At 44.0% G+C, this 26,101-nt stretch overlaps 1 protein-coding gene across 1 annotated transcript; it reads right to left on the minus strand.

Annotated features, from left to right (window-relative positions):
* Nucleotides 1-195: 195 nt before the first annotated feature.
* On the minus strand, nucleotides 196-12,772 carry TDRD6 (tudor domain containing 6). The gene is made up of 6 exons (XM_040599375.1): nucleotides 12,734-12,772; nucleotides 6,021-12,639; nucleotides 5,445-5,563; nucleotides 4,273-4,362; nucleotides 3,403-3,460; nucleotides 196-1,790 (listed from the first exon to the last, which is right to left on the minus strand). The coding sequence occupies exons 1-6, from the start codon at nucleotides 12,770-12,772 to the stop codon at nucleotides 1,729-1,731; spliced, it is 6,987 nt and encodes a 2,328-aa protein (XP_040455309.1). The 3' UTR covers nucleotides 196-1,728.
* Between the last annotated feature and the right edge of the window lie 13,329 nt (nucleotides 12,773-26,101).

The raw sequence follows: 26,101 nt of genomic DNA on the forward strand, positions 1-26,101 counted from the left end.
TTAAGCTTCAAGGAATTCAACTAAAGCAGGGGTCCTCAAACTACGGTCCACGGGCTGGATACGGCCCCCGGTATTTACAGAACCCCCCGGGGCTTAGGGGGGGGAAACCAAGCAGCTGCAGATGACTGCCTGCCACTGCATCTGTGCGCTGTCCCCCTGGTTAAACAGTTTGAGGACCCCTGAACTACAGTTCTACTTAACAAGCTTTAAGTCAGTTTGTGTGCAGCAAGCCTTTTTTTTGCAGTGTAAGAAAAAGAAAATCATCTTTGAACTGTTTAGTATTTCAGCTGTGCTCTGACAACATTTGAGAGGCAGAGGAGGCTTTTGCTCCTTCTAGTCAGAGAGGTGCTAGTGGAAGAAAGTCTTAAAAACTGTCCTTAAAATAAGAGTGAAAGTAAGAGCTAAAAAGGTGTTTGTTCAGACACAGGACTTCTCCTATGAACTTGATCCACTTACATTTCAGATCTGTGTTTACTGCCATAGTCAGAGGGTGTTTCCATTCCAAAAGCTGCTGAAACTATCACTCTTACAGCAACTGTAATTCCCTTTAGGCAAAGCTCTAAGCAGTGCCTCTCTTGTTGATCTCTGTCATACTGTTATAGGTGAAAGTATAAGAGAGGCATATGTAAGCACTGCCTGATCATCTTGCTGTCACTCATAGTTGTAACAGTCTCCAGACACTTGTCTTTGTCCAGGTACTAGCATTGCTGTCTGTATCTGTCAGTAGAAACAGTTGACTGTGGTTGGCTAAAGGCAGCTCTGATTTTTAGAGCTGAACTCTTTGAAGCTGCCACATGGAAGAGAGTTCTAAATGACTAAACCTTGCAAAAGGGGAATCATTTCTAACAGTAGCCTGTTGGTTGCAAAATCAGGTTAGCTGATTTTGCAACTGAAGCAAGCACAACAAGCAAAGCTGTTAACAGTGTAATAACTATTTATATAATCTGTGATCTTAACATGAGATTGCAACAACATCTGAAAACAGGTCTTAGAATTTCATTAAATTCTCTCCAGCCTACCACCATGTAGTATAATGTGTCTTTGTTAAGGGAATAAACATGTAAGTGTTCCTCTTACTGAGTAAGCACTAACACTTCAGATACCTTGTCAGAGATCTCTGGTTCCTAAGTCTTTATGGTAGTATGAAAAATCCATAGCCCCTGAAGAGGAGGAAGCCACTATGGTATACAGGAGCATGGAATGGGACTACAAAATAGAAACCCCTTTTCAACAGAGGAGGAGAATAGAAGGTAAGTTGGAGCTATTTTAAGGAAGTCCTTGCCCCACTGTACACATGCAGCAGCAAAACCATTCTACTAGGCCTGCTTCATAATTATAGGAAATGCTTGGTATCTCATTAGTGGGGTTAAGGCCATGTCAGAAATGCAAGTTTTATTTTGTACACAACTGTGGGATGCTTCAAAGCATTCACCGTAACTCACGGTGCTCTAGAGAGCTGTTAGGGTCAAAACAGAACCAGTAACTGCAGAACGTGCATAGCTACATCTAACTGCAGTAGTACAGTCAAAGAAAGAGTCTTAGCATGCATCCAGCATTTGGGCTTACATATAGGGAAAGAACACAAGTCATATACAAAAGACAAAGCTTGGGCTGGCATATACTGATCTATTCCAGCTCCTCCTTCCATTGATTTTAACACCACCAAATACAAGACTTCAAGCCAAATGGTGCTTGGTTGGCTTCGTGTTCTGAGCGTGTAACTTGGTTTCAGAAATGCTGGCAGACATGAGGATCTTCAGAATTAGCTGAACTGCAGCTGCTCTGCTTTTCTACAGGGAATAAAAATAGATTAGACCCATCAAAATGTTTCTATAGTTGTTAATGCTTTTATACATGTTTAAAGGCATAGCTCTACAAGGCTTCAAACTAATGTCATCAAACATATTGGACCGTATGAAAAGACTACACTTAGGCAAAGTTATCGTAGAAAGACAACGCAGTTGAAACAAGAGTACTGCCCAAGAAGGTGAAGCAAGAAGTGCTCCCAGATTTCAGTTAGGAGTTCAAGCCACTCCATCCCTCAGCAGGTTTAGCATAAGCCACTGCAGGAGGTTTTGCATCCTGTGGGTCAGGTACTTTCTATTCAAACTGCCTTTCCAGTCAGCAGCCCATGTGTGCAGCAAGATCCAGTTCTGTGCCACATGGTTTCATGTTGTTAGCTAACCTTTTCTGTGCTGTTGCTGAGAGGGTGCATAAACTAATACCATGCAAAGTATTTAAGAAACACAAGGAATGGACAAATCTGGACAATAATAATTAGCAACCAAAGAGGAGAAAAAAACCACCCTATAATGATGTGGTAAAAACTGTAAAAGTATCATCAAAACCAGAAACAGCAAGATCAAGAATAATCCTGCACTTGAGTGATACAATTGAGGAAGGATTTGTAGATTCACTAGTTTAGCATTTTGAACACATTCTTTTAAGTACTTCTTTGCCTAACAGGTAACTAGATCAGTGTGACAGACTTCATTATTTGTTACCCATAAACCAGTCAGCTTTCTGTACAGTTGTGCCAAAACACAATTAACAAATCTGTGAAAACACAAACGCCATCTCTACCTAAGTGTAGTTCAGTCTCTATCAGGCAACTACTGGTCAAACACTGGAACAAGTTGCCCAGAGAGGTTCTGGCATCTCTGTCCTTGGACGGATTCCAGACCTGGGAGGAAGGCCCTAAGCAACCTCATCTCGTTGACCCTGCCTTGAGCACCTCCAAAGGTCCCTTTCAACCAAAACTACTCTATGATTCCATAGATTATGAAAATAGTATAATCACAAAGAAACAAAGAACCTGTATACTATTTTCTTTGGTACACAGAATAGGAGTTCACCAGTAACACTTCAAAAATGTCAAGTAACAATACAGATGTACGTGCACTGTTCACAGACTAGCCTTACAACAACTCAGGTGGTATTAGTATGGGTTTACATTCATGGAGCAAGATCCATGTAAGGTATAGAGGCATTCAAATTCAAAACAACAATGTTTAGTAGAGTCTGCCTAGCAGTTCCTTACCTTGCCTCAGAAATGCGAGCAAGAGTTGCATGTTAGTGGCCAATGCTCAAAACCCTACCAAAACCTGTAACTTAGGTGTACCACCCCAACTTGCCCAAGAGGCTCAATCCACTAGGTTGAATAAATACTAAACTGATTCCTAATCAAGACAGGGTAGCAGCTTTCATTTCATGTATTCACCATTAAACTGACAGTACCTAAACTAATGTTACTATGAAAAGTCACAAGAACAGTATTAGAGTAAATACATAAGCTCAAAAGAAGTATTTCAACTGTATTCTCTAAAATATTTTCTAGAAGATTCAGAAAGCATCCAAACACTGAGTATACAACCTTCTTTGGGAGGTTTAAGGTGATCTTACCTTCAAGTAAGGACTCCTCTGGTAAGGACTGCAAGTTTTCTGTTGCAGGTGGTACTGCCTAAGCAAAAGGGGATTCTGTTAGGAAGCTGGCACTTATAATGTAACAGTCTAGTCATAGAGGAAGCCCCTCAGTGGAACATCAGCACTGCTGGACCCCTATTTACCACTGTTTCCCCCTCTCTTTTAACCCACTACAGAAGTCTTCTACCCACTTTTCACTTTGATATCAAAACTGCCGTGAAAAATTAACTTGAAATTCCTTCTGTTATTGTCGGTAGCATGGCTGGCAACCTGAGTTTTAGGATCCAGACTGAGTTTTTCATTTGTTGGTACTTAATGAAGAACACTGGTGAAAACCTTCCTATCATTTCCTAATGACCTTGTAATAGAAGTATTTTGTCATTTACCAGTCAGTTACATGCTCTATTAGCACGATCTGTCAAAAGCTGCATATTGGCATTGTTCTATGGTTCCCAATTAATAGCAGTCTTCCATTAACGTCTCTTCCTTCAAGCTGTTTTCATTGATCTGTTTCCAGACTGAATTCAGTTCTCAGGCCAAACGGCTGGCAGTTTATATAAATCTATACAAATAGTTAATATAACTAGTTTACATATCAGCTATATAATAGATTAACACAAACTTCTATAGTCTCCATAAAGATCCATTACAGAAGGAAGGACAAGATGATGTCTTAAAGAAAAAGACTGTGCTTCTAGCAGTTGGCATGGATGCACAGATTAACGCTACTTTGCCTTTCTATTCTCTTGGTGACACAGGAACAATCACAACTAAACTCAGAGGACCCTTTCTGAAAGAAAAAAACCACCATAGTACTGTTCTGCCCAGTGCACCACCACACTGCCGTACCTCAGATGATCCGCAAGGCCAGTCAGGAATACCACTCCAGACATTCTCAGGATCCACCATCTCCTCATTGCCACTGGAGAGATTCAAGACCTGTACAGACAGAGCCAAATCCCATCTAGTATGGCAGCAGATCCTGAGAACGCACTCAGTAAGTAAGACACAGTAGTAGGAAAAGCCAGCTGATGACTGTACTTTGAGAAGGCTTTCAGTCTAGGTCTTGCAAGGAAGAGCAAGTTAACCTCTAATAAGGCTGAGTATCACTACCAAATCTGCTCAAGGCTCTCCTGGGCTTCTAATCTAATTATGATGAGAGAGGAAGGTTGGAAAACACCTACTAGATCAGAACTGGTAGGAAACTGATGAACAGGGGTATCACTACATATCTGACACTCATCTAAATACAGCTGAGGTTAGCTTTAGATACCCAAGGAATCTACTAGCAAAAGAGCTGGCTTCCGTGATCTCAGGCATTCAATCTTCCAAAAAGATTGAATGCCAAAAAGTTACTTATATTAAATGATCTTTTGGACTTGCAACCTTAAATTATGACTTGAAGTACAAAGCCTGTGCGTATGTGTACACACACACACTCCCCCCCCAAACTGGAGGAAAACTTCTCATTTATCCCATAGCTTAACAGTAGAATAAGGCAGCCCATTAGATTATAATCTACTGTTAAAGTTAACTCCCACCAATCACTAATTCAATACACGTTTCACTGAAGTAGGAATAGCTGTGTATTTGTTACTAATTACAGTGTAATTTAAGTGTCTTCCCAAGTTTCTACTGTTTAGCACCAGTTCCTCAAAACATCAGTAAAACAACATCCAGTCTCATGATTATTTAATAGTAACGCAGCTTCACAGCAGAGCATTAACTTGCAGGCTAGATGGAACCACACACGTGAGCACCTATCTCAAAGGGGAGTCAGACCCTTCAGTCTTCCCTGTGAAGGCAGGGGGAATAAGATGTGAAGGGAAGATCAAGTGTTGACATACAGCCTCCACTCAGTTTGAGACACTGCTGTCTCTCTGCAAGAACTACAGAATTGGCCTTTGCAATACTAAATCTGAAATTCTGTAACAAATTCTGTACAATATTCAAAGTTTGGAGAAAGCCCAAAGAAGGGCCACACTGAAAGAATGCAGAAAGAGTATTCAAACCATGCTTACCTTGGTACCTTTTTCAGACACCTCCAAAATGACAGCCTTGCACCATTTTGGAGAGCTCCACACCACACATTTGGAACCAACAGCAAAGCCCTCCAGATGACGAGTGTACTCATTGTGTTCTACAAAAATAATGACATATCGATGAAGGGGTGTGTGTGTGACCCACACAAAAAAATTCCCACAAAACACAAAAACCACCCCTCCGAATACCTCACATCCCTCGCAACCCTGCTCCCATACTCTCCTGCCCCCTCTCCAAATTACTTTTATTTAATAAATCTTTGAAATTTTAAAATCTGTCATCCTGAACAGTCTTGAATATTCATTTCAAGTTCAGAAATAATTTCTAATCATAGAATCATTAAAATCTCAAAGTAAGATTAGTTTGTTAGACTGTCATATTATCCCCAAGATAACTACACTTAGTGTGGCATCCTTAACTCATCATAGCATACGGATATTAAGATTAATATAGTAACTTATTAGGGAATAAAAGTTAAGTTTCTACAAGAAAGCTATTCTCATGTTTGAATGTGCACAACATATCATCTAACTCTTTAAAATCAGATACTCTACCTGCACCGCACTCAGCAGAGATCTCATTTTGCTTATCTTCTGCTTCTTCATCCCCAGGCTTACAGTCTGAAGACTGCACACGTGCATTTCCACATTCTTTAATTAAGTCAGTCAAGCCTTGTTTCAGCCATTCTTCCACAGAACAGTCATCTTTCTTCTTCTGCCACTCCTTGTGTTTCTCAACTTTGCAGTCACAGGATTTTACGGTGCAAACAGGCTGCTGACGCACTATGTTTTTTTGAAGAAATGGAGATAGACTTCCACTATTTGTAGAACTTTGCAGTGCAGTGTGTTCCAGCAACCCTAATGATGATGACTCCTCATCCTCCTGAGATGACTTCTCATCAGGCTGCACCAGTTCCAGCAGCCACTCAGTTGCAGCACCTAGCATCGACAGTAGTATGTCACCGAGCTTCCAGTGCAGTTGTTTCTCACATCTACCACCAGAAGACAGCCTTAGGGGAAGAGACTCTATGTCCATCCAGTCTTCTTTTATAGCTTCTGCTTTATGGATTCTAGACAAATTCAATTCCAGTTTCTTCACCTTCTCTCCCAAAGAAAGCTGAACATCAGACTGAATCAATGCTACTGTCTTCTCTCCACTGCTAACTGAAGGCATTAAGTTCTCTCTCTCATTAAGTGATGGTAAGACTTCAGGAAATTTCAGAGCTGCCAACTCCCCTGTCTCCTCACCCACAACTGGCAGCTCAAACGATGCCTGTTCCAATGACTTCTCTCTTGCTTTGCTGCCCGAAGCTGCCTGCATTTCAAGGGATTCTGCTTCCAGAGCTTCCTTAGTTTCTACACTAGAGGAGGACTGCACTGGAAGCATCTCTAGCTCCTGTACGAACTCTCTCAGATCATCATACAAAGAGTGCATTTGTAATCGATCCCGTTCTACTAATGTCCCTGTTTCATCACTTGAAGAGCACTGTACCTGCAGCACTGGCAGTTTTTCCAGTTCTTCTTGTTTGCTTCCTAGGGAAAGGCTGGCTGCTGAAGCACTGCCTGTCAGTTCTGCTTTCAGCTCAGCATCCTCTTGAAACAGTACTTTGGATAATTCTTGTTCCGCAGCTTTCACTTCACTCCCCAAAATACAAAGACTGCAGCTTCTCACTGGTTCTAGTAACACGTTGTTATCACTCTCTCCTTCAGACAGACATCTCCCTCTATCAAAGTTGATTTGATTCTCAGCTGTTTCACACCCATCACCAGCCTTCCCAGACAGACACTCAACAGCTCCCACTGACCCATTTGCTTCTACAGTATTTAAATACTCAGAAGTTACACCCAGGCAAGGTTCAGAACACAGTAAAGCACTTTCACTTTCTTCTTGAGCTGATCCACAAACAGCAGTAGCTTCTCTTTCAAGAAAAAGACCCCTATCACTCTTTGGACATCTGCTTTCCTTTAAGAAGTTCTCAAGGTTTGAGAATGCATTGGCACATGTTCCTTTATTAGCCTTCCAAAAAGGCTTCATCTCTTCATTAATACTCTTACCAGAAGCTTCCAGCTTGACAACACACAGAGGGATTTCAGAAGCTTTATCTTCCCGAGTTTCTATTACTTCAGCTTCTAATAAAAGGTCTTTGGTCATATCATAAAACTTCTCTTCTGCTTCACTAAGCCATGAGCCCTCTGAGGAACTGAAACCTGACAGGCAGCAAGCAAATGCTTGATTAGGGACTTTGAGCAATTCACATGGAATCTGTCTGACCACCTCCATGCTAACAGCTTCCTCAGTTCCACAATCCACATGCCTAACAACTATGTTGTCACATTTTACACTACTAACTTTAGCTCTGTAGAACTGCCCATCTTGACTATATTTTGCTAGACAAATATCACCGCTTTTAAGACAAGATCTACAGTCATTCAAAGAGTTTAGTCCAAGGTTTTCAGCTTCCTCTATTTTCTGCTCTATGTAGCGCATGTCTTCGGTATCAGCACTCTGACTCCAAAAGTATTCTGGACCACTTACCACTGTGACATAGACTTTTACGGTCTGACCTGCCTCTGGAAGCTTCCAGGTAAATGATTTACAATCACTTACACAGGAAATTTCATTTTGTGCCTGAGGAGGCAAAGGTTCACACATGGTTATCACACCACTGTTCTCTCTTCTTTCAAGTATTTCCATTGAACAAGATCTTTCCCTACTTGCAAGATTTTCATCAGCTAAATCCACTGTTATTAGACCTTGATGGTCACTGAGAATAACTTCCCACTTATCCTGTACCTTCTCTACAAATTCACAGGTTAGCAGAACTTCGCTTGTTCTCTTGGTGAAGTAAAGCACTGCTTTCTCTGTCCAGTCAGTGTTTTTAAGTCCACCTAGGAAGCAATGAATACTTATTGCTGGAATAGATGACAAGTCTTCAGGGAGTCTGTGTGCTTCATCAACATTAATTACCGAAGTATTACCATAATCAATATATTGTATACTTATCAAATTGTCAGAAGTCTTCTCTTTTACTACAGCTCGATACCACAGGCTGTCTTCTGAATAAACAGCACTGATTAAGTCTCCTGCTTGGAAAAGTTGTCCACAAGTGTTCTTTGCTTGTGTCCTGCTGTTTAAGCTTTCTGAAATGCTATTAAGCTGAGCCTCGTCACTTTCTAGTTGAACATAAAAATCCAGCGGATCATTTACATGAGACACATACACTAACGCTTTAAGAGCTGGCACTATCTTCTGTTGCAGTAGGTCAGATGCATTTGTCAGTGTTATACATCCGCCTTCAGCATCAGATTTAATACTTGACTGTGTATCCATCTGGGCAGAGAGCAGAGACTCCTCCCCCACTTTACTTAAAGCAGCATCCTTCTGACTGCTAAGCATTTCATCAGATTCTAGTAATCCAGCTGCCAAATCTCCCTTAGCAGGCTGGAAAAGGTTTACATCTTCGAAGAGCTTTTTGCTACTCTTCCCTCCTCCCTGGGCATCAGATCTCCATTTGTTTCCTTCAAGAAGTCTACCATTTAAAGGGGACTCTGCAGTTTCATTCACATCTGTATTTCTAAAGCATGATGTTTCATTTTCTACCTGCCTACACAGTCCTGTATCATTTACTAAGCCAAACTCCTCCTTCAGTTTTGCACTAATGACAGTATCACCATCAAACAGCTCAATCAACAGTTTACCATTGGGTTCCTTTGCTATTACCGTTGCTTTTAATTGCTTTTCTAGGACAGCTTGTTTAAACCATGCTGTAGCTTCTTTGGAAACACAAGGTATATCAGATAAGGAACACTTTATGGCCTGCACTGGCAACAGCACAATATCACAAGCATCACTGGGTAAAGGAAGCAGATGATCTTTCTCTATTGTCTCTGCATTTCCAAAATCCACAAAGAAGACTTCTGTATTAGGTTTGGTTTTCATAATTACTCCCCTGTACCAGTGATTGTCAGTATACTTTGCTAGACACAAGCTCCCAGACTTTTGCAAGGTTTCTAAGCTGGTCAGTGTTTTACTTAGGCAACTGATGTTATCAGCAAGCTGTGCTAAGACACCTGCACACCTTTCAAGTTGGCAGTAAAATGTCCATGGATCCTCAACATGTGTAATATAAACATCTTCCTCACTCCCAACTTTTATATTGTGCCCAGAATAATAGTAAGAGTGAAGCTGAACTGAGGATACCAGAGGCTTTTGAGGGGATAAACCTCTGGCCACACCTCTCTCTATCAGAAACTGGCAAGCACTCTGAAAAGGTGTCCTTAGATCTACAATGTTAAACAGCTCTGTATTGTTTATGGAAGCCAAGGCAAATATTGTACACTTCAGTTCAGAGTACAATAACGAAGTATCAACAAACTCCTCAAAAGCCTGAATCGCTTCTTCATCCCAAGCAAAAGGATCCTGACCATTTGGTTGGATTAAGTTGTAAAGGCTGCACCTGAAAGCCTGAGCCTCTAACCTAAGAAACCGTTCATCAGCTAAGCGGAGGTTTGTTAGAGAGACCAGCTCTCTGTTGCCATAGTCAACATATATGACTTCGACTTTTCCTGCAGAAGGAACTTCACTAATAACTGAAGCCCTGTACCACTTCTTATCCCTCGAGTACTGGGCTAAACATACGGAATTTGGCCAAGCATGTGGGTGGGACAGATTTTTACAATACTCCTGAATTTCAGCCATTAATACCTGAAGGTCATGGCAATTTCTAAACTGACACCAAAAACAACTAGGATTTTCAACATATGACACAACAACATTAACTGTACTGCCCACTTCTATATGACATCCGTAAGGGGAACCTGCCTTCATTTCTACATCACTCTGTCTCCAAGAGATGGGCAGGTTTTCCTTGGCCTCATACTTAGGAGCAGGAAGAGATTCGCTACTTTCAGAACTGTGAACGGCTGCAACAGGGTGCTCCCTGACTATGGGAGCTATAGAAGGATTAAGTGCTCTATCACTTCTCTTTAGGCCAGACTCTTCTCTGAGCCTCTTCTCTGCAATTCTTTGGGTTTCCTCTCCAGCAGATGCTAGGGAAGAGGCCTGGCTCACAGCCTTATCAGATGGCTTCTGGCAAGTCTTGGGTATTTCACTCCTCTGGTATTCAGCATACGCTGCCTGGGCCAGGAGTTTACTTACACTTTTCTCTCCTGACTGAGACTGGACAAAAATTTCAACCATGTATTTGTCACCCTGCACACTCAAAAAATGAACCTTTAGTCCTTTGTTCAGTACAGTCTCTCTGAATGCAGACACAGATTCTTTACTCCAGCTCCCTCTCAGAGAGGGGACACCTGCCAAACAACACCTGAGAGCTAAAGCAGGTAGTTCCTTGAACTGAGGAAGCAGCTCCTTTACCACACAAGGATCTACAGTTTCCGTATTGCCCCTGTCCACCAGGTGTACTTCCACCCCACTGTGCAGCACCCTGGTGATCACTGCTCGATAGAAGACACCTTCTTTCCCACTAGCACAACAAAAGGATCCAGGCTGTAGGTCCCACCCAGCACTATCCTCCTTGCTGGCATGGGAGTAAAAATTCCACATGTGCTGCCTCAGCTGCCTGAAGAGCTGGCGATGCTCATAGAGCTGCAGCCAGAACTCTGAGGGGTCTCGGAGGTGGGAGACCTGCACATCATGGAATGCACCCAAATTCAGAAGCACATCACTTACAGGAACAGAGGCCAAATCTCTGTGTGTTAAAGCAACAGGTGATCCTGGTGGCAATTTTGGTTCTTCTACTTCCAGCTGCTCCTGAGCCTCAGTCTGGCTGACCTGCACACGGCTGCTGACTAGGCAGTGAGCCCGCACCCCAAAGAAATTGTTCAAGTTGACACCGTTTTCTCCATACAGACTCACATAATAGAGATGCTCAACGGAGTTAAAGGCTTCGATGTGAGCACTCACTCCTTTGCCTAGCACCAATGCTTTCAGCTCATCGATCTGCGATGGGGACCAGCCACAACCCCCATCTGAGATACCCTGAAGAGCACACGCGTAGGTCACCACAGGCATGCGAAAACACTCGACAGGCAAATGGCGCAGGTTAGCTCTGGCCACAGTCTCCTTCCTGCCACAGTCCACAAAGATCACCAGCGCCACTTGCTGGTTCTGCCCCCCAGCCATAAGCTCCAGCAGGAGCGCACGGTACCACTGGCCATCTGTGCCCCGGGCAGCACACGGTGAGCCCACTTTGGGTAGTAAATCCTGCCCCCACCGGTCATAAATGTGGCACATGGTATCAGAAAGGCAACGGATCTCCTGGGACAGGCTCTGCAACTGGCAGTAGATGTGGTGGGGGTCAGCAACATGGGTCACTAGGACAGGCTCTGTCACACCCAACTGAAGCTGCGGGTAAAAGTAATCCAAGGCAGGCCACAGAGGCCGATACACATGCAAAACATTGAGAAGCTGCGGCACCGCTGAAAAGACATGGGAATGTGCCGGAGGCTGCAGCCTAAGTTGGCTCCTTAAGTTGCTGTAAGACAGACAGTGCCTGAGCACCTGGCAGAACCAGCTGGGAGCTACCTGCCTGGCCAGGCCCAGGCACTGCATCTGGCTCACCAGCTGGGGCAGCTCCAGCACTATGACCTGCGGCACCACCACCTCCTGCACCAGGCCAGCCACCTCCTTGCCATGCAGGTGGCTGAGGAACTCCATAGCTTCCACCGCCCAGCTGGAGACCGGCATGTCCCCGCAGGCCGCCCCCCGGGGGCCTCCTGAGGGCACCAAGTTGGCCACAACACAGCCCAGCACCGCGGGCCGCAGCTGGAACAGCTCCCGGTGGCCCCTCGCCAGGTAATCGGCGGACGCAGGCATCGTGCAGCCCTCATCGAGCAGGAACACACGGTAGTCGCGGCCGCAGCGACTCACCACAGAGCAGCGGTACCAGACCCCCACCACCTCCACCAGGCCCAGGTCGCCAACGCGCAGCTCGACCCCGCCAGCCGCCAGCCGCTGCCAAGCCGCCGCCTGCAGCTCACGGTGGAGGCGGCCATACTCAGCGCTGCGCTCGGCTGGCAGCCCCCACAGGCGCACGACGGGCACCTCCGGGCGCAGGCCCACAGTGCAGACCCGAAGGGACACGGTGGAGCCGGGTCTGAGCATCCCCGGCCCGGAGCTCAGCGCAGCCTCTCCTCCCCCCCTCGCGACCCGCTTTCACCACCCACACGATGCGCGGCAACTGCGCACCGCCGCCCCCCTCTCGGCCTCATATAGCACGCGCCGCCCACGTGACCCGCGGGGGTACCGTTACGCGGCCGCCCAAGTGGGCGAGTCCATTTTTCATCCCCGCGGGGGGTGGGAAAGGGGGCACAGGAGGGCGCGGAGCGGGCTAAATCACTGGGCTACTCCTGCTACAGGCAGACTGCTCGGAGGTTATCTCCGGGGCACGCTGGGGCCGCGGGGCTCAGCCCAGAGCCTTCGGGATCTGTCCCCTCCAGGGTGGAGCGCTCCGCGGCCGCGGCCGGTGGGGCGGGGTGAGGTGCGAGCCCGCCGAGCCCGCTTGGCTCCCATTGGCTAGAGCGGGAGGGCTAGGCGGGGCGTACGCGCAGGACTTGGCGACTATTGGCCAGCCGCGTGGCGGCAGTGTGAGGGTGGGGTGTGGCGGTGTCTAAGGAGACTCGCAGCCCTCCAAGGGGGGCAGGGCGCGGAGCGCGGGAACCACGGCCGCTCCCGCCGCGCTCTGGGAGCCCGTCTGCCGGGGGCTCTGAGGGGCGGGCCGGGCCGGGCCGGGCCCTGCCGCCAGCCTGCCTGAGGGGGAGGCCGCCCTCTCCCTTTGTGGCACAACACATCTGCCTCTCCCAGGCGGGGGCTGGCTTAGCCGCCTGCGACACCGGGTAGAGGGACACCGGCCTGAGGGACAGCGGCGGCCGGGGCTGGCCTGTCCAGGGATGGGGCTGCCGCAGGCGAGCGAAACGGCCCAGGGCCTTGAGCAGCGGCCACCGAGGGTGCCCTGTTTGGTGGCCGCCTCCAGACAGCCCTGCCAGGCACACGGATCCCTTCCATCTGTTGGGCTCTGCTGATATGAAGAAATAGTGTGAAATGGGGACAATGGACATCGATTGTGATTGTATATGTCTGCTCAAGGAATGTGGGTATGGTGACTGGTCATGGGTGCGGTGTCTGGTCACATACGCACAAAGCTCTGAGGAGACAACTACAGTTTTTGAGGAGACGCCTGCCCCTCTTCCTCTAACAAAGGGGAGACGGGGAGACGCCTGCCCTTCTTTCTCTAACAAAGGGGCTATTTAAAAGAGAATGAGAAAAGATGAGAGACATTCAAATGCTATCTAGAGGGAGGGAGTGCTAAGTCTCCTTGCTGGAGAAGATTGGATGGTCACAAGAACATGAATCACCTACAAACCTGCAAGACCACCACATTCCAGGAAACGGACTGATAAGCTAATTAACATACGAAGCGGGGTTTAGGTAACGAATATGTATAGGCGTTAATTGAATATTCATTTGTTTCATTGTATAAATGTGAGATGGTTCGTCACTTCGGGCATGCACGCTTGTGGTGGAGCGATCCCCCGTGCATCTGTGCGCAATAAACATACCTACTTTATAACTTTCGAGTTATAGAGTCTAATTCCACACGTCAGTTTTGGCGAGCCAGCCAGGAGGATTTCTGCTCGGCCGAGGGACCAGCTGCGGAGCGGACGCTCCTAGGCGCGCCCCGGGAGATTTTCTCGGAGGAGCCTCCTCTTCTCAGCTGTTCCCCCGGGAGCAGAAGAAAAACCCCTGGATCCGCGGATAAAACGGTATGTTTAGAAACGGGGCGGCTGGTGAGACGCACGGAGACGTCCGGCGCGCAGCGCAGTCCCCAGGAGGAAAGGTACCTTGGGAGGGGGTTTGCTGACCAAGGGGTGGCCGCTAGTGATCTTGAGGGCAGATCGAGCAAACCCGAGGTTACTGCCATTCCTAAAAGCCCGGAGGCCTCGTGACGGAAAGCGGGGGGCGGGACGGAATAAGGCGGAATCTCACAGGAACAAGAGGGACCTCATAGCAAAAGTAAAAGGGAAACTTTTGCGTAGGAAAAAAAAAAGAGGGGAAAAAAAAAAAAAAAGAAAAAGGGGGTAGCTAAAAACTTCCTTTAGGTTGTCTTAAGAATTGGGGAATTCCTAGAATGTAACAACTGAAATAGCGCTCTGTGTCTTGTTTGTTATATGTGTTGTCTTGTTACATGTTCAAAACTTGGAGTTATGAAATGTATGTTGAAAAATATTAATATTCTGGTAATCCGTGGCAAATAGCAGAAAACTTAACACTCTGCTTAAGACCAGGAAAAATTTGGGGGTTTGTTTGTTGTTTGTTTTTTGGCAATTGTTCATTGAAATGCATACTTTGTGAACTGTCAGTGTTCCTAAAAGTTGTACATAAGTGCATGGTACCGTATAACATACTGCTTGTGTGACTGCGGGCTGCCCGGAGAGTGTGAATGGTGTGATTGAGATGCGCATTTTGATTTTCCGTGTATAGCTTAATTATTTTGACTGAGTGTGAGTGCAAGAGTGCTTGAGACGCGCGTTTGAGTGCAAAACGAGTAAGGAGCTCTATCCGCGTTTCCGACCTTGGGTGGCTAAGGCGGCCAGAGAAAAACAAAGTAATTAAAATTGTAAAATGGGAAATGGAAGGAGTAAGCCCTGTGAAAAATCGCCCTTGGGTTGCATATTAAAACATTAGAGTGATATCGTAGGACATGGTGGTACCGAAAATAGAAGGAAATGGATTAAATATTGTAATCAGTGGTGGCCTTTGTATAAATTGGAGTGATGCGAAATGGCCTCAGGAGGGAGGAACGTTAGATTATAACACTCTCCTGCGATTAATGTTGTTTCTGAGAAGAGAGGGAAAATGGGACGAAGTATCGTATGCAGATATGTTCTTCGTCCTCCAGGACAAACCTGAGTGGCAAAAGGACTGTGGATTAGTACCCCCTCGGGATCCTATGGTACTAGCACTAGAAAGAGTGCGGGATTAACATCACCTGATCTTTGATTATGGCTCTAGAAAAGGATAGGAAAAAACCTGAGACCTAAACTAGAAAGATGTTCTTGTTGAAATTTTTGTGTTAAAAAGCTCAGGTTGCGGTTCCTTCTGTGGAGCAACCAGAATGAAACACGTTGTAAGATAAAAACTTGTACTAATGTATGTAAAACCTGAGGGGGGTGGGGGGTGGGTTGGAGAATCAAAGACCTTGTGAAAGTGTTAGGGTATTGGGGTGAGTTTGTACAAACCCCCGTACCCCCTCGAAGGTGCGGCTGAGTCACGCTGGATGCATGGCAGGGTGTTTGCTGTTGGCCTGCAAAGGCTGATATGTAATAACACAGACTTAAAGCAACAAGTAGCAGATTTGCATTCAGGGTAAGAAAGAGTTAAAACAAAAGTGCTGTTGCAGAGGCAGGCTTGTGATGTGAATAAGCTGTAAATAATATGGTCAAGTTTGTATTCATAAAATATTCATTGTAATGCATAAACAGGCTTGTGATTGTATAGCGACAAAGGGGTTAAAATGTCTGAAAGATCATATAGACTGTTCGGACAAGAAAGTTGCAAATCTCTGCCATGGGAGCTGTCCTCCTTACCTGCAAAGCAAGTTGCCCTACCAAGGAGATAACGGGACAGCTGGATGTCTTTGAGTAAAACTACAAGGGGTATTGTAAAAAAACCCTGGGAAAGATTTCTACAAGTCTGCCAACTCATCACTTTTGAAACACAGCAGTGAAAGCAAAGAGAAGGGCCAAGACCTGGAGGGAAACCTACTGCTTCTAGAATAACTAAAGCATATGCTTCAAAGTGATGTAGTGTGAACGAACTTTAGAATAGAATTAAAGAATAAGCATTATGTTTGTGAGCCACTGTAACAATTGTAGATACCATGTACCGCCACATGTTACTCATCTACCTGTGGTGTCTGTTCTGTTATCCTTTGTTAGACATCCGCCTATCTGCTGACCTTCTGTGTTAAAACTTTAGCGGAACACTTCAGCAGGAGAGGACAGATAAGGGTAAAAGAAATAATTAAGCAAGAAAAGCAGATGGCCAGCAAGGGCATAAATTACCTCAGACCGATAAGAACACTGCAAATGAGCAAAAGGTGAAAAGTACACCATGAGGAAGACCTACAGCCTTCCTCCCATAGACCACTGCCCACATTCTAAAGACCCCGGCCCACAATTTTTGGAAGAATCTGCGCAAGCGTGAAAGACTGATAAGCTAATTAGCATACAAAGCGAGGGTAGGCGGGTTCAGGTAATGAATATGTATAGGCGTTAATGGAATATTCATTGTTTCATTATATAAATATAAGATAATCTGCCCCTCTGGGTGTGTACGATTGGTGGAAGGATCCCCCGTACGCCCGGCACCGACAATAAAGAATACTTAATCACTAAGAAATTCTGAAGACGTTCTTTGAAACAATCTGGCACCCCAGATGGGACGGCTCTCTGCCTGACCGTAGGACCCGCTGGGAAGTGGACTCCCTTGGGTACCCCCGGGATTTTCCCGGAGGGACTCCCGAACTCATCGGATCACTGCGGAGGCAGACAAGAATCCCATCTCCTGTAAGTGATAGTATTCTTTATTGCTGTGTTCTGGTATTACCGGTAATCTGGGGTTACCCGTAAGACGAGAAAATTGATTTCCGCAGGGTAACATCTGGGTATGCTTGGGAACTAGTTTCTCAGGTATACGTCTGGGTATGCTTGGGAACTAGTTTCTCAGGTATACATCTGGGTATGCTTGGGAACTAGTTTCTCAGGTATACGTCTGGGTATGCTTGGGAACTAGTTTCTCGGGTATACGTCTGGGTGTGCTTGGGAACTAGTTTCTCAGGTATACATCTGGGTATGCTTGGGAACTAGTTTCTCAGGTATACATCTGGGTATGCTTGGGAACTAGTTTCTCGGGTATACATCTGGGTATGCTTGGGAACTAGTTTCTCGGGTATACATCTGGGTGTGCTTGGGAACTAGTTTCTCAAGTATACGTCTGGTCTGGAAAACTCAGGTATACTTCTGTGGCTGACACCCTAAGTATACTTCTGGTTCTGTTTGGGTTTTATCGGCATTTAATTGCCATCTGGAACCTGGCAAGTTTGCTTATAAAGCTTATTTGCTGCAGTGTTGCTTATTTTGGTTACCGGATTTATGGAATGTGGAATTTGACTTTGATAATTGTTACTGTGATTTCGGCTATATTTTTTTATAATAATAGTGAGCTCTTGGTGTTGCTGTAGAAAGATACCTGTGTGTTGCGTTTTGTAAGTAGTAATTCTGTAAGTGATAAGTGTGTTCTGTGAGTGTAAGCTGGAAAAATGGGAGGAAAACAGAGTGGTGGGATTTTAAAGAAAAGCCCGTTAGGATGTGTTTTGAGTCACTGGAAGGATATTGGAGGGTCTGCTGGTGGAAATGTGAATAAGAAAAAACTTTGCTGCAGTATGGAGAGAAGGGAAATGGGATGAAGTAATGTGTGCTGAGATGTTTGTGTGACAGGAGGAGTGTGGGATTAACATCACCTGATCTTTGATTATGGCTCTAGAAAAGGATAGGGAAAAAAAAAAAAAAACGCAAAAAAAAAAAACCACCACCCAAACAAAACTGTACTCAGTGTCTTGCTTTATGTAAGTTGCATTACTATAGTATATTTACATGAGGATCTGAGGCTGCGTCAGTGTCGTGCAGGTAGGGTGATGCAGCAGAAGGAGATTTGTAAGATTAAACACCTGTGCTGTGGACAGGATGTCCACGTTGTATGCAAAACTAGCTCTACTCTGCCTGTGGGGGGATGGAGCACTTTGCTTAATTTCAGCTGACAGTGGCATTGCTCCAATTCAGCTCCACAATACAAAGCCAAGTTCAGTAACTGATTTGTAGATTTATTTGCAGGGATATTTTTTTGGTGACTGTGAACACGTCTGTGGCTTTCCATTCGAATACTGAAGCTGCTGCTGGTTAACCTGAGTTAATATGATGCTTAAACAGCGTCTTCTTATAGGCTTAAATTGTGGGAGGCACAGAAGTATCCTAAAATAAATGTGTGTAATTATGCCTGTGCTTAATGGATTGTAAAGAAATACTGAAATTTTCTAAGATAAACAGGCAAACACAGTTGTCAGAGTAATACTTATATGGCGGTCTTAAAGGTTTTAGTGTTACGGAGGTACAAAATGGAGAGGCTAATGAGCAAGGCCTTGATCCACATTCTCTTTGGGGCACCGTTAGTCCTCTGGTTAAAATTTTAGGTTTTTGGTGTACCTGTTTAATAGCTTTAAGGAAGTTCTTGTTGAAATATTTGTGTAAAAAAAAAAAAGAGAGAGCGCTGAGGTTGTGGTTCTTTCTGTGCAGCAACCAGAATGAAACATGTTGTAAGATAAAAACTTGTGATAATGTATGTAAGATCTGAAGCCGGGGGGGGTGGAGAGTCAAAGACCCTGTGAAAGTGTTAAAGTATTGGGGTGAGTTTGTACAAACCCCGTACCCCCTCGAAGGTGCGACTGAGTCCTGCTGGACGCATGGCAGGGTGTTTGCTGTTTGCCTGCAAAGGCTGATATGTAATAACAGAGACTTAAAGCAACAAGTAGCAGATTTGCATTCAGGGTAAGAAAGAGTTAAAACAGAAGTGCTGCTGCAGAGGCAGGCTTGTGTAACCTGCAGAGCAGGAAGAGCATCTCCTGCTCCAATCCTTCTGATGGTGAGGAGGAGGGGGTTGCTGTTGCTGACAATTGAGCAGAAGGACCTGACAATGTCAGCCCAATTGCTGCAGCATTGGCAGCACAACAGGACCGGTACCGGCCCCTCTAGGGCAGGCAGCGGGTCTGAGGAGAGTAAAGGTGAATCTCTGATGGGAAATTTAGATGTTGGAAAGTTGGTTGTGAATAGGACTGGATAAAGGTTCGAGTTGTTTGTTACTAGGTAATTGTAATGTAGGAAAGTTGGTGAATACAAAACTAACTTATTTGGTGTTAAACTTCAGTGAAAAGAATTTGTTACAGTTGTGGGAGCTGCTGGCCACCAGGAAAATATCCTGAAACCTTTAAGTGGAAGAGAAGACCTCTCTGAAGTAAAAGAAATCTTTAACCGGTATATCTGGAAGTAAATCCCAGGTAAAGGGAAAAATGCTTTCCCTGTTACAGTAAAAATGATAAACGGGAGGCCTGCCTAATTCAGGTAAAACAATATCCCTTGGTCAGCAAGGCTGTGGGGGATATTGCATAAAAAAACGAAAATAAAATACACTCTGTAGTAGTTCTACTAATGTAAATCTGTGTTTTACCATGACTGTGACTTGTTATGGGATGTGCAGATGAAACTGCATTGACAACGAAGTACAAGGAATAAGGTTGGTCAGGTGCCTCCTACCACAATCAAGGGCAAGACTGGGTTGGCCTCGGTGTTTGCCACCAAGAAGAATCTTGAGCTCTGCTGCTGGCTGCAACCCAGTAGGCGTTGAGCGGTGGGGACATGTGCCATGCCAGACCTCGATGTGAGGAATGGCCCCCTCTGTTATAAGAGGGTCGTCCAGGAAGGAAGAACATAAGATGGCCCATTGAGGCACTGATTTAGAAATTGGAAACCGCCTGGCCGACCATGAATTATCCTTAATACCAGAGGGTAAAAATCCAAACTGTAAGTACAGATCAGGAGCCAAATTATTCTAAAGAAAACTTAAAGGTAATTCAGGATATGAATGATAAAATAAATAAGTGGACTTATTTGAGGGATGGTCGTATAGTGGTACCATCCAATTTAATATGGACCACAGCCGTAATAGAACATAATAAGATGTATTGGGGAGCTGATAATTTATATAAAAGTCTAAACCAGAAATTGATAGGGCAGAACTTGTATACTGTAATAAAACAGGTGACTCAGCAACGTGAAATGTGTTTGAAAATTAGCCAGGGCAACAGTAGCAAGTTGATTTTTCCAGACTGCCAAGAATTTGGGGGTACCGATATTTATTAAATGAATGGACACCCCAACGTATCATACAGTATTATGGACCTGCAACTTGGAATCCTAATGAACTCATTAACGGTGCTCGAGAACCTATCTACAATCTGAATCGTATCATTCGTCTAAAATTATTACTAATCAAACAGCTATGTGAAATGCAATTTATCAACACAGGATGGTTCTCGATTACCTGCTAGCCAAAGAAGGAGGTGTTTGTGGTAAAGTAAATGTTTCCAATTGTTGTTTGAAAATTGATGACAATGGTGAGGTAGTTAAACAAATCACATCAGAGATAGGGAAGTTAGCCCGTGTTCCCGTCCGAACTTGGAAAGACGAATATTGACTTGTTTTCCTGGCTTCTCGGGAGCCCCTGGGTAAAACGAATCCTATTTTATTTGTTATTTGTTATGTGGATTAGCCACCTTATTGTTTTTGCCATGTGCTGTTAAATGTTTTATAAGATTAATTCAACACGTTCAATTTGCTATTATGGTTTCACCCGATGGCGTTAAACAAATGCGAGTAGTATGACAAAATGTACACACAAAATAACATTTTAATAGCCAACAAGAATTTGGAAACAATTGACTCTTAACAATTCAGATAACAATGTAGGCTGAGTAAGAAAAAAAATAGAATAGCAACAAAAACAAGCGCCCGGAATGCAAAGACGAGGGTATGGTAACGTCTTTTATACTTTTCCACCTCCGCCATAAGTTCTTGACGTGAGACAACAGAAAAACGCACCCTCTGCCTAAACAGCAACAGGAAGAAAAAGTTTTTGATCTTCTTTCTAATGAACCATATAGGTTAAACGTTTTGAGAACGCTCACCTTACAGAATGTTCGGAGGGGGAAATGTCCACTCTAGACCCTTCTTCCCTGGAAGGTGACGTGGTGGTCTGGTGGTGAGAAAACCTTACATTGAAAACAGGGACCTGTCATTTGGCCATAGTGCCATAAATGTTACCATTAACAGACTTACCGGAGTGGTAAGCTCGGGAAATGGGTTTGGGACTTCATCTGGGCGCGCAGTAGCCATTGTTTGTCACGCGAATGGTCCGTGTATACCTTTGAGCATGCGCATGCGCGATTTTAAAGCCCCACGGAATGTGTTGGAAAAATCTGGAAAGACCGCGCATGCGAAATCCCTATAGTCTAGCCATGATAGTGACGCATGTAAAAAAAAAAAAAAAAAAAAAAAAAAAAGGGGGAATGTGTTAAGAAAAAGTGTTATTTTTAGGTTTTGGTTTTGTAGGTTATTATTATATGAATTACCCAACTCTTTGGAGTTATTTTGAAAACTGTGTGTTTGATGCAAAGTACAAACATGAACTAGAAATTGAATAGCAGAATAACAGTCCAGCAAAGTTTCATGTAACGTGAAAACAGACTTCTTCACTCGTGAATCCAGTACTTCTCTTCAGGAAGTGACGAAGATGAACAGAAAAGAACGAGCCGCTTGTATCCACTATTCAAGAATAAAGAAAACTCCTGAGAAATCATGGGCTGTCACTCGGGCAGGACCCACAGGACTACGATTCTTCAGGTCATAATTATAGTCGGATGTTTGCCAAATTTGTACTTAACTCTGTGGAATAAGAATGTACATTTATCCCTGGTACAAGGCATATCTCAGGCTCTGGATAAAACTGATTGTTGGATATGTACACATATGCCTGAATATGGAGGAAAGGGTATATCATTGATTGGATTTCCATTACCTAGGAATAAATCTTAGGAAAGACTGTAGGAAAATACCTCTTGGAGTATTGAAAATGATGAGATTTTAAAATTAAAGATAAATAGTCCTAAGGTGCAAGAGTCATACTATATGTGTGTTCAGAGATGTAATCCGCCTAAAAGAATGGGAATTGTGGATTGTAATCCCGTAATGTATGTAGGAACTCAGTCCTTTTGTAATAACGCTTTAGACATCGTACTTCACTGTCTGTTAGCTCTACTGCTTGGCCAGTGCCCGAAGGGAAAGGATGGTACTGGCTGTGCAATGATACAGCTCAAAAGGTTTTACCTAAAAATTGGAAGGGAACCTGCACCTCGGGAGCAGTAGTGCCTAATATGACAGTACGTGATTCGTTCTCACAAGGATACTTAAACACAAATCCTATAATAGAGAGGCCTACTGCATTCCATAGTTTTGCTCGATGGTTTAAGAGTGAGTAGAGAAATTAGAAAACAGAACAATATCTAGCCTCTCACAAGTGGTGTTACAAAATAGAATAACTTTGGATTTGCTGTTAGCTGATCGAGGGGGAGTATGTACAGTTATAAATACTAGTTGTTGCGTATACGTGGACCAAAGTAGAAGAGTTTCCACTGACTCAGAGGAAATATGGAAACAAACCAAGGTATTACATGAAGTAAGTGAGGAAGATGTGTCTTGGGATTTTGGAAATGTTTGGACAACTCTAACTTCCTGGTTACCTAATGTACAATGGTTAAAACAGGTGTTAGTTGCCATAGTTTTGTTGACTGTTTTAATAATACTTGTGTGTGTTCTGTTCAAATGCTTATTCTATTGTACTTTTGAAAAATAAAATAGCAAAAGAATTTGCTTGTATCAAGAAAAGGGGGGAATGATGTGAATAAGCTGTAAATAATATGGTCAAGTTTGTATTCATAAACCAATATTCATTGTAATGCATAAACAGGCTTGTGATTGTATAGCGACAAAGGGGTTAAAATGTCTGAAAGATCATATAGACTGTTCGGACAAGAAAGTTGCAAATCTCTGCCATGGGAGCTGTCCTCCTTATCTGCAAAGCAAGTTGCCCTACCAAGGAGATAACGGGACAGCTGGATGTCTTTGAGTAAAACTACAAGGGGTATTGTAAAAAAACCCTGGGAAAGATTTCTACAAGTCTGCCAACTCATCACTTTTGAAACACAGCAGTGAAAGCAAAGAGAAGGGCCAAGACCTGGAGGGAAACCTACTGCTTCTAGAATAACTAAAGCATATGCTTCAAAGTGATGTAGTGTGAACGAACTTTAGAATAGAATTAAAGAATAAACATTATGTTTGTGAGCCACTGTAACAATTGTAGATATCATGTACCGCCACATGTTACTCATCTACCTGTGGTGTCTGTTCTGTTATCCTTTGTTAGACATCCGCCTATCTGCTGACCTTCTGTGTTAAAACTTTAGCGGAACACTTCAGCAGGAGAGGACAGATAAGGGTAAAAGAAATAATTAAGCAAGAAAAGCAGATGGCCAGCAAGGGCATAAATTACCTCAGACCGATAAGAACACTGCAAATGAGCAAAAGGTGAAAAGAACACCATGAGGAAGACCTACAGCCTTCCTCCCATAGACCACTGCCCACATTCTAAAGACCCCGGCCCACAATTTTTGGAAGAATCTGCGCAAGCGTGAAAGACTGATAAGCTAATTAGCATACGAAGCGAGGGTAGGCGGGTTCAGGTAATGAATATGTATAGGCGTTAATGGAATATTCATTGTTTCATTATATAAATATAAGATAATCTGCCCCTCTGGGTGTGTACGATTGGTGGAAGGATCCCCCGTACGCCCGGCGCCGACAATAAAGAATACTTAATCACTAAGAAATTCTGAAGACGTTCTTTGAAACAATCTGGCACCCCAGATGGGACGGCTCTCTGCCTGACCATAGGACCCGCTGGGAAGTGGACTCCCTTGGGTACCCCCGGGATTTTCCCAGAGGGACTCCCCAACTCATCGGATCACTGCGGAGGCAGACAAGAATCCCATCTCCTGTAAGCGATAGTATTCTTTATTGCTGTGTTCTGGTATTACCGGTAATCTGGGGTTACCCGTAAGACGAGAAAATTGATTTCCGCAGGGTAACATCTGGGTATGCTTGGGAACTAGTTTCTCGGGTATACGTCTGGGTGTGCTTGGGAACTAGTTTCTCAGGTATACATCTGGGTATGCTTGGGAACTAGTTTCTCGGGTATACGTCTGGGTATGCTTGGGAACTAGTTTCTCAGGTATACATTTGGGTGTGCTTGGGAATTAGTTTCTCAGGTATACATCTGGGTATGCTTGGGAACTAGTTTCTCAGGTATACATCTGGGTATGCTTGGGAACTAGTTTCTCAGGTATACATCTGGGTATGCTTGGGAACTAGTTTCTCGGGTATACATCTGGGTGTGCTTGGGAACTAGTTTCTCAAGTATACGTCTGGTCTGGAAAACTCAGGTATACTTCTGTGGCTGACACCCTAAGTATACTTCTGGTTCTGTTTGGGTTTTATCGGCATTTAATTGCCATCTGGAACCTGGCAAGTTTGCTTATAAAGCTTATTTGCTGCAGTGTTGCTTATTTTGGTTACCGGATTTATGGAATGTGGAATTTGACTTTGATAATTGTTACTGTGATTTCGGCTATATTTTTTTATAATAATAGTGAGCTCTTGGTGTTGCTGTAGAAAGATACCTGTGTGTTGCGTTTTGTAAGTAGTAATTCTGTAAGTGATAAGTGTGTTCTGTGAGTGTAAGCTGGAAAAATGGGAGGAAAACAGAGTGGTGGGATTTTAAAGAAAAGCCCGTTAGGATGTGTTTTGAGTCACTGGAAGGATATTGGAGGGTCTGCTGGTGGAAATGTGAATAAGAAAAAACTTTGCTGCAGTATGGAGAGAAGGGAAATGGGATGAAGTAATGTGTGCTGAGATGTTTGTGTGACAGGAGGAGTGTGGGATTAACATCACCTGATCTTTGATTATGGCTCTAGAAAAGGATAGGAAAAAAAAACCAAAAAAACAAAACAAAAAAAAAAAACCACCACCCAAACAAAACTGTACTCAGTGTCTTGCTTTATGTAAGTTGCATTACTATAGTATATTTACATGAGGATCTGAGGCTGCGTCAGTGTCGTGCAGGTAGGGTGATGCAGCAGAAGGAGATTTGTAAGATTAAACACCTGTGCTGTGGACAGGATGTCCACGTTGTATGCAAAACTAGCTCTACTCTGCCTGTGGGGGGATGGAGCACTTTGCTTAATTTCAGCTGACAGTGGCATTGCTCCAATTCAGCTCCACAATACAAAGCCAAGTTCAGTAACTGATTTGTAGATTTATTTGCAAGGATATTTTTTTGGTGACTGTGAACACGTCTGTGGCTTTCCATTCAAATACTGAAGCTGCTGCTGGTTAACCTGAGTTAATATGATGCTTAAACAGCGTCTTCTTATAGGCTAAAATTGTGGGAGGCACAGAAGTATCCTAAAATAAATGTGTGTAATTATGCCTGTGCTTAATGGATTGTAAAGAAATACTGAAATTTTCTAAGATAAACAGGCAAACACAGTTGTCAGAGTAATACTTATATGGCGGTCTTAAAGGTTTTAGTGTTACGGAGGTACAAAATGGAGAGGCTAATGAGCAAGGCCTTGATCCACATTCTCTTTGGGGCACCGTTAGTCCTCTGGTTAAAATTTTAGGTTTTTGGTGTACCTGTTTAATAGCTTTAAGGAAGTTCTTGTTGAAATATTTGTGTAAAAAAAAAAAAAAAGAGAGAGCGCTGAGGTTGTGGTTCTTTCTGTGCAGCAACCAGAATGAAACATGTTGTAAGATAAAAACTTGTGTTAATGTATGTAAGATCTGAAGCCGGGGGGGGGGGGTGGGGGGGTGGAGAGTCAAAGACCCTGTGAAAG

Source organism: Falco naumanni, chromosome 6 (assembly GCF_017639655.2).
Source record: "Falco naumanni isolate bFalNau1 chromosome 6, bFalNau1.pat, whole genome shotgun sequence".
Lineage (NCBI taxonomy): Eukaryota > Metazoa > Chordata > Aves > Falconiformes > Falconidae > Falco > Falco naumanni.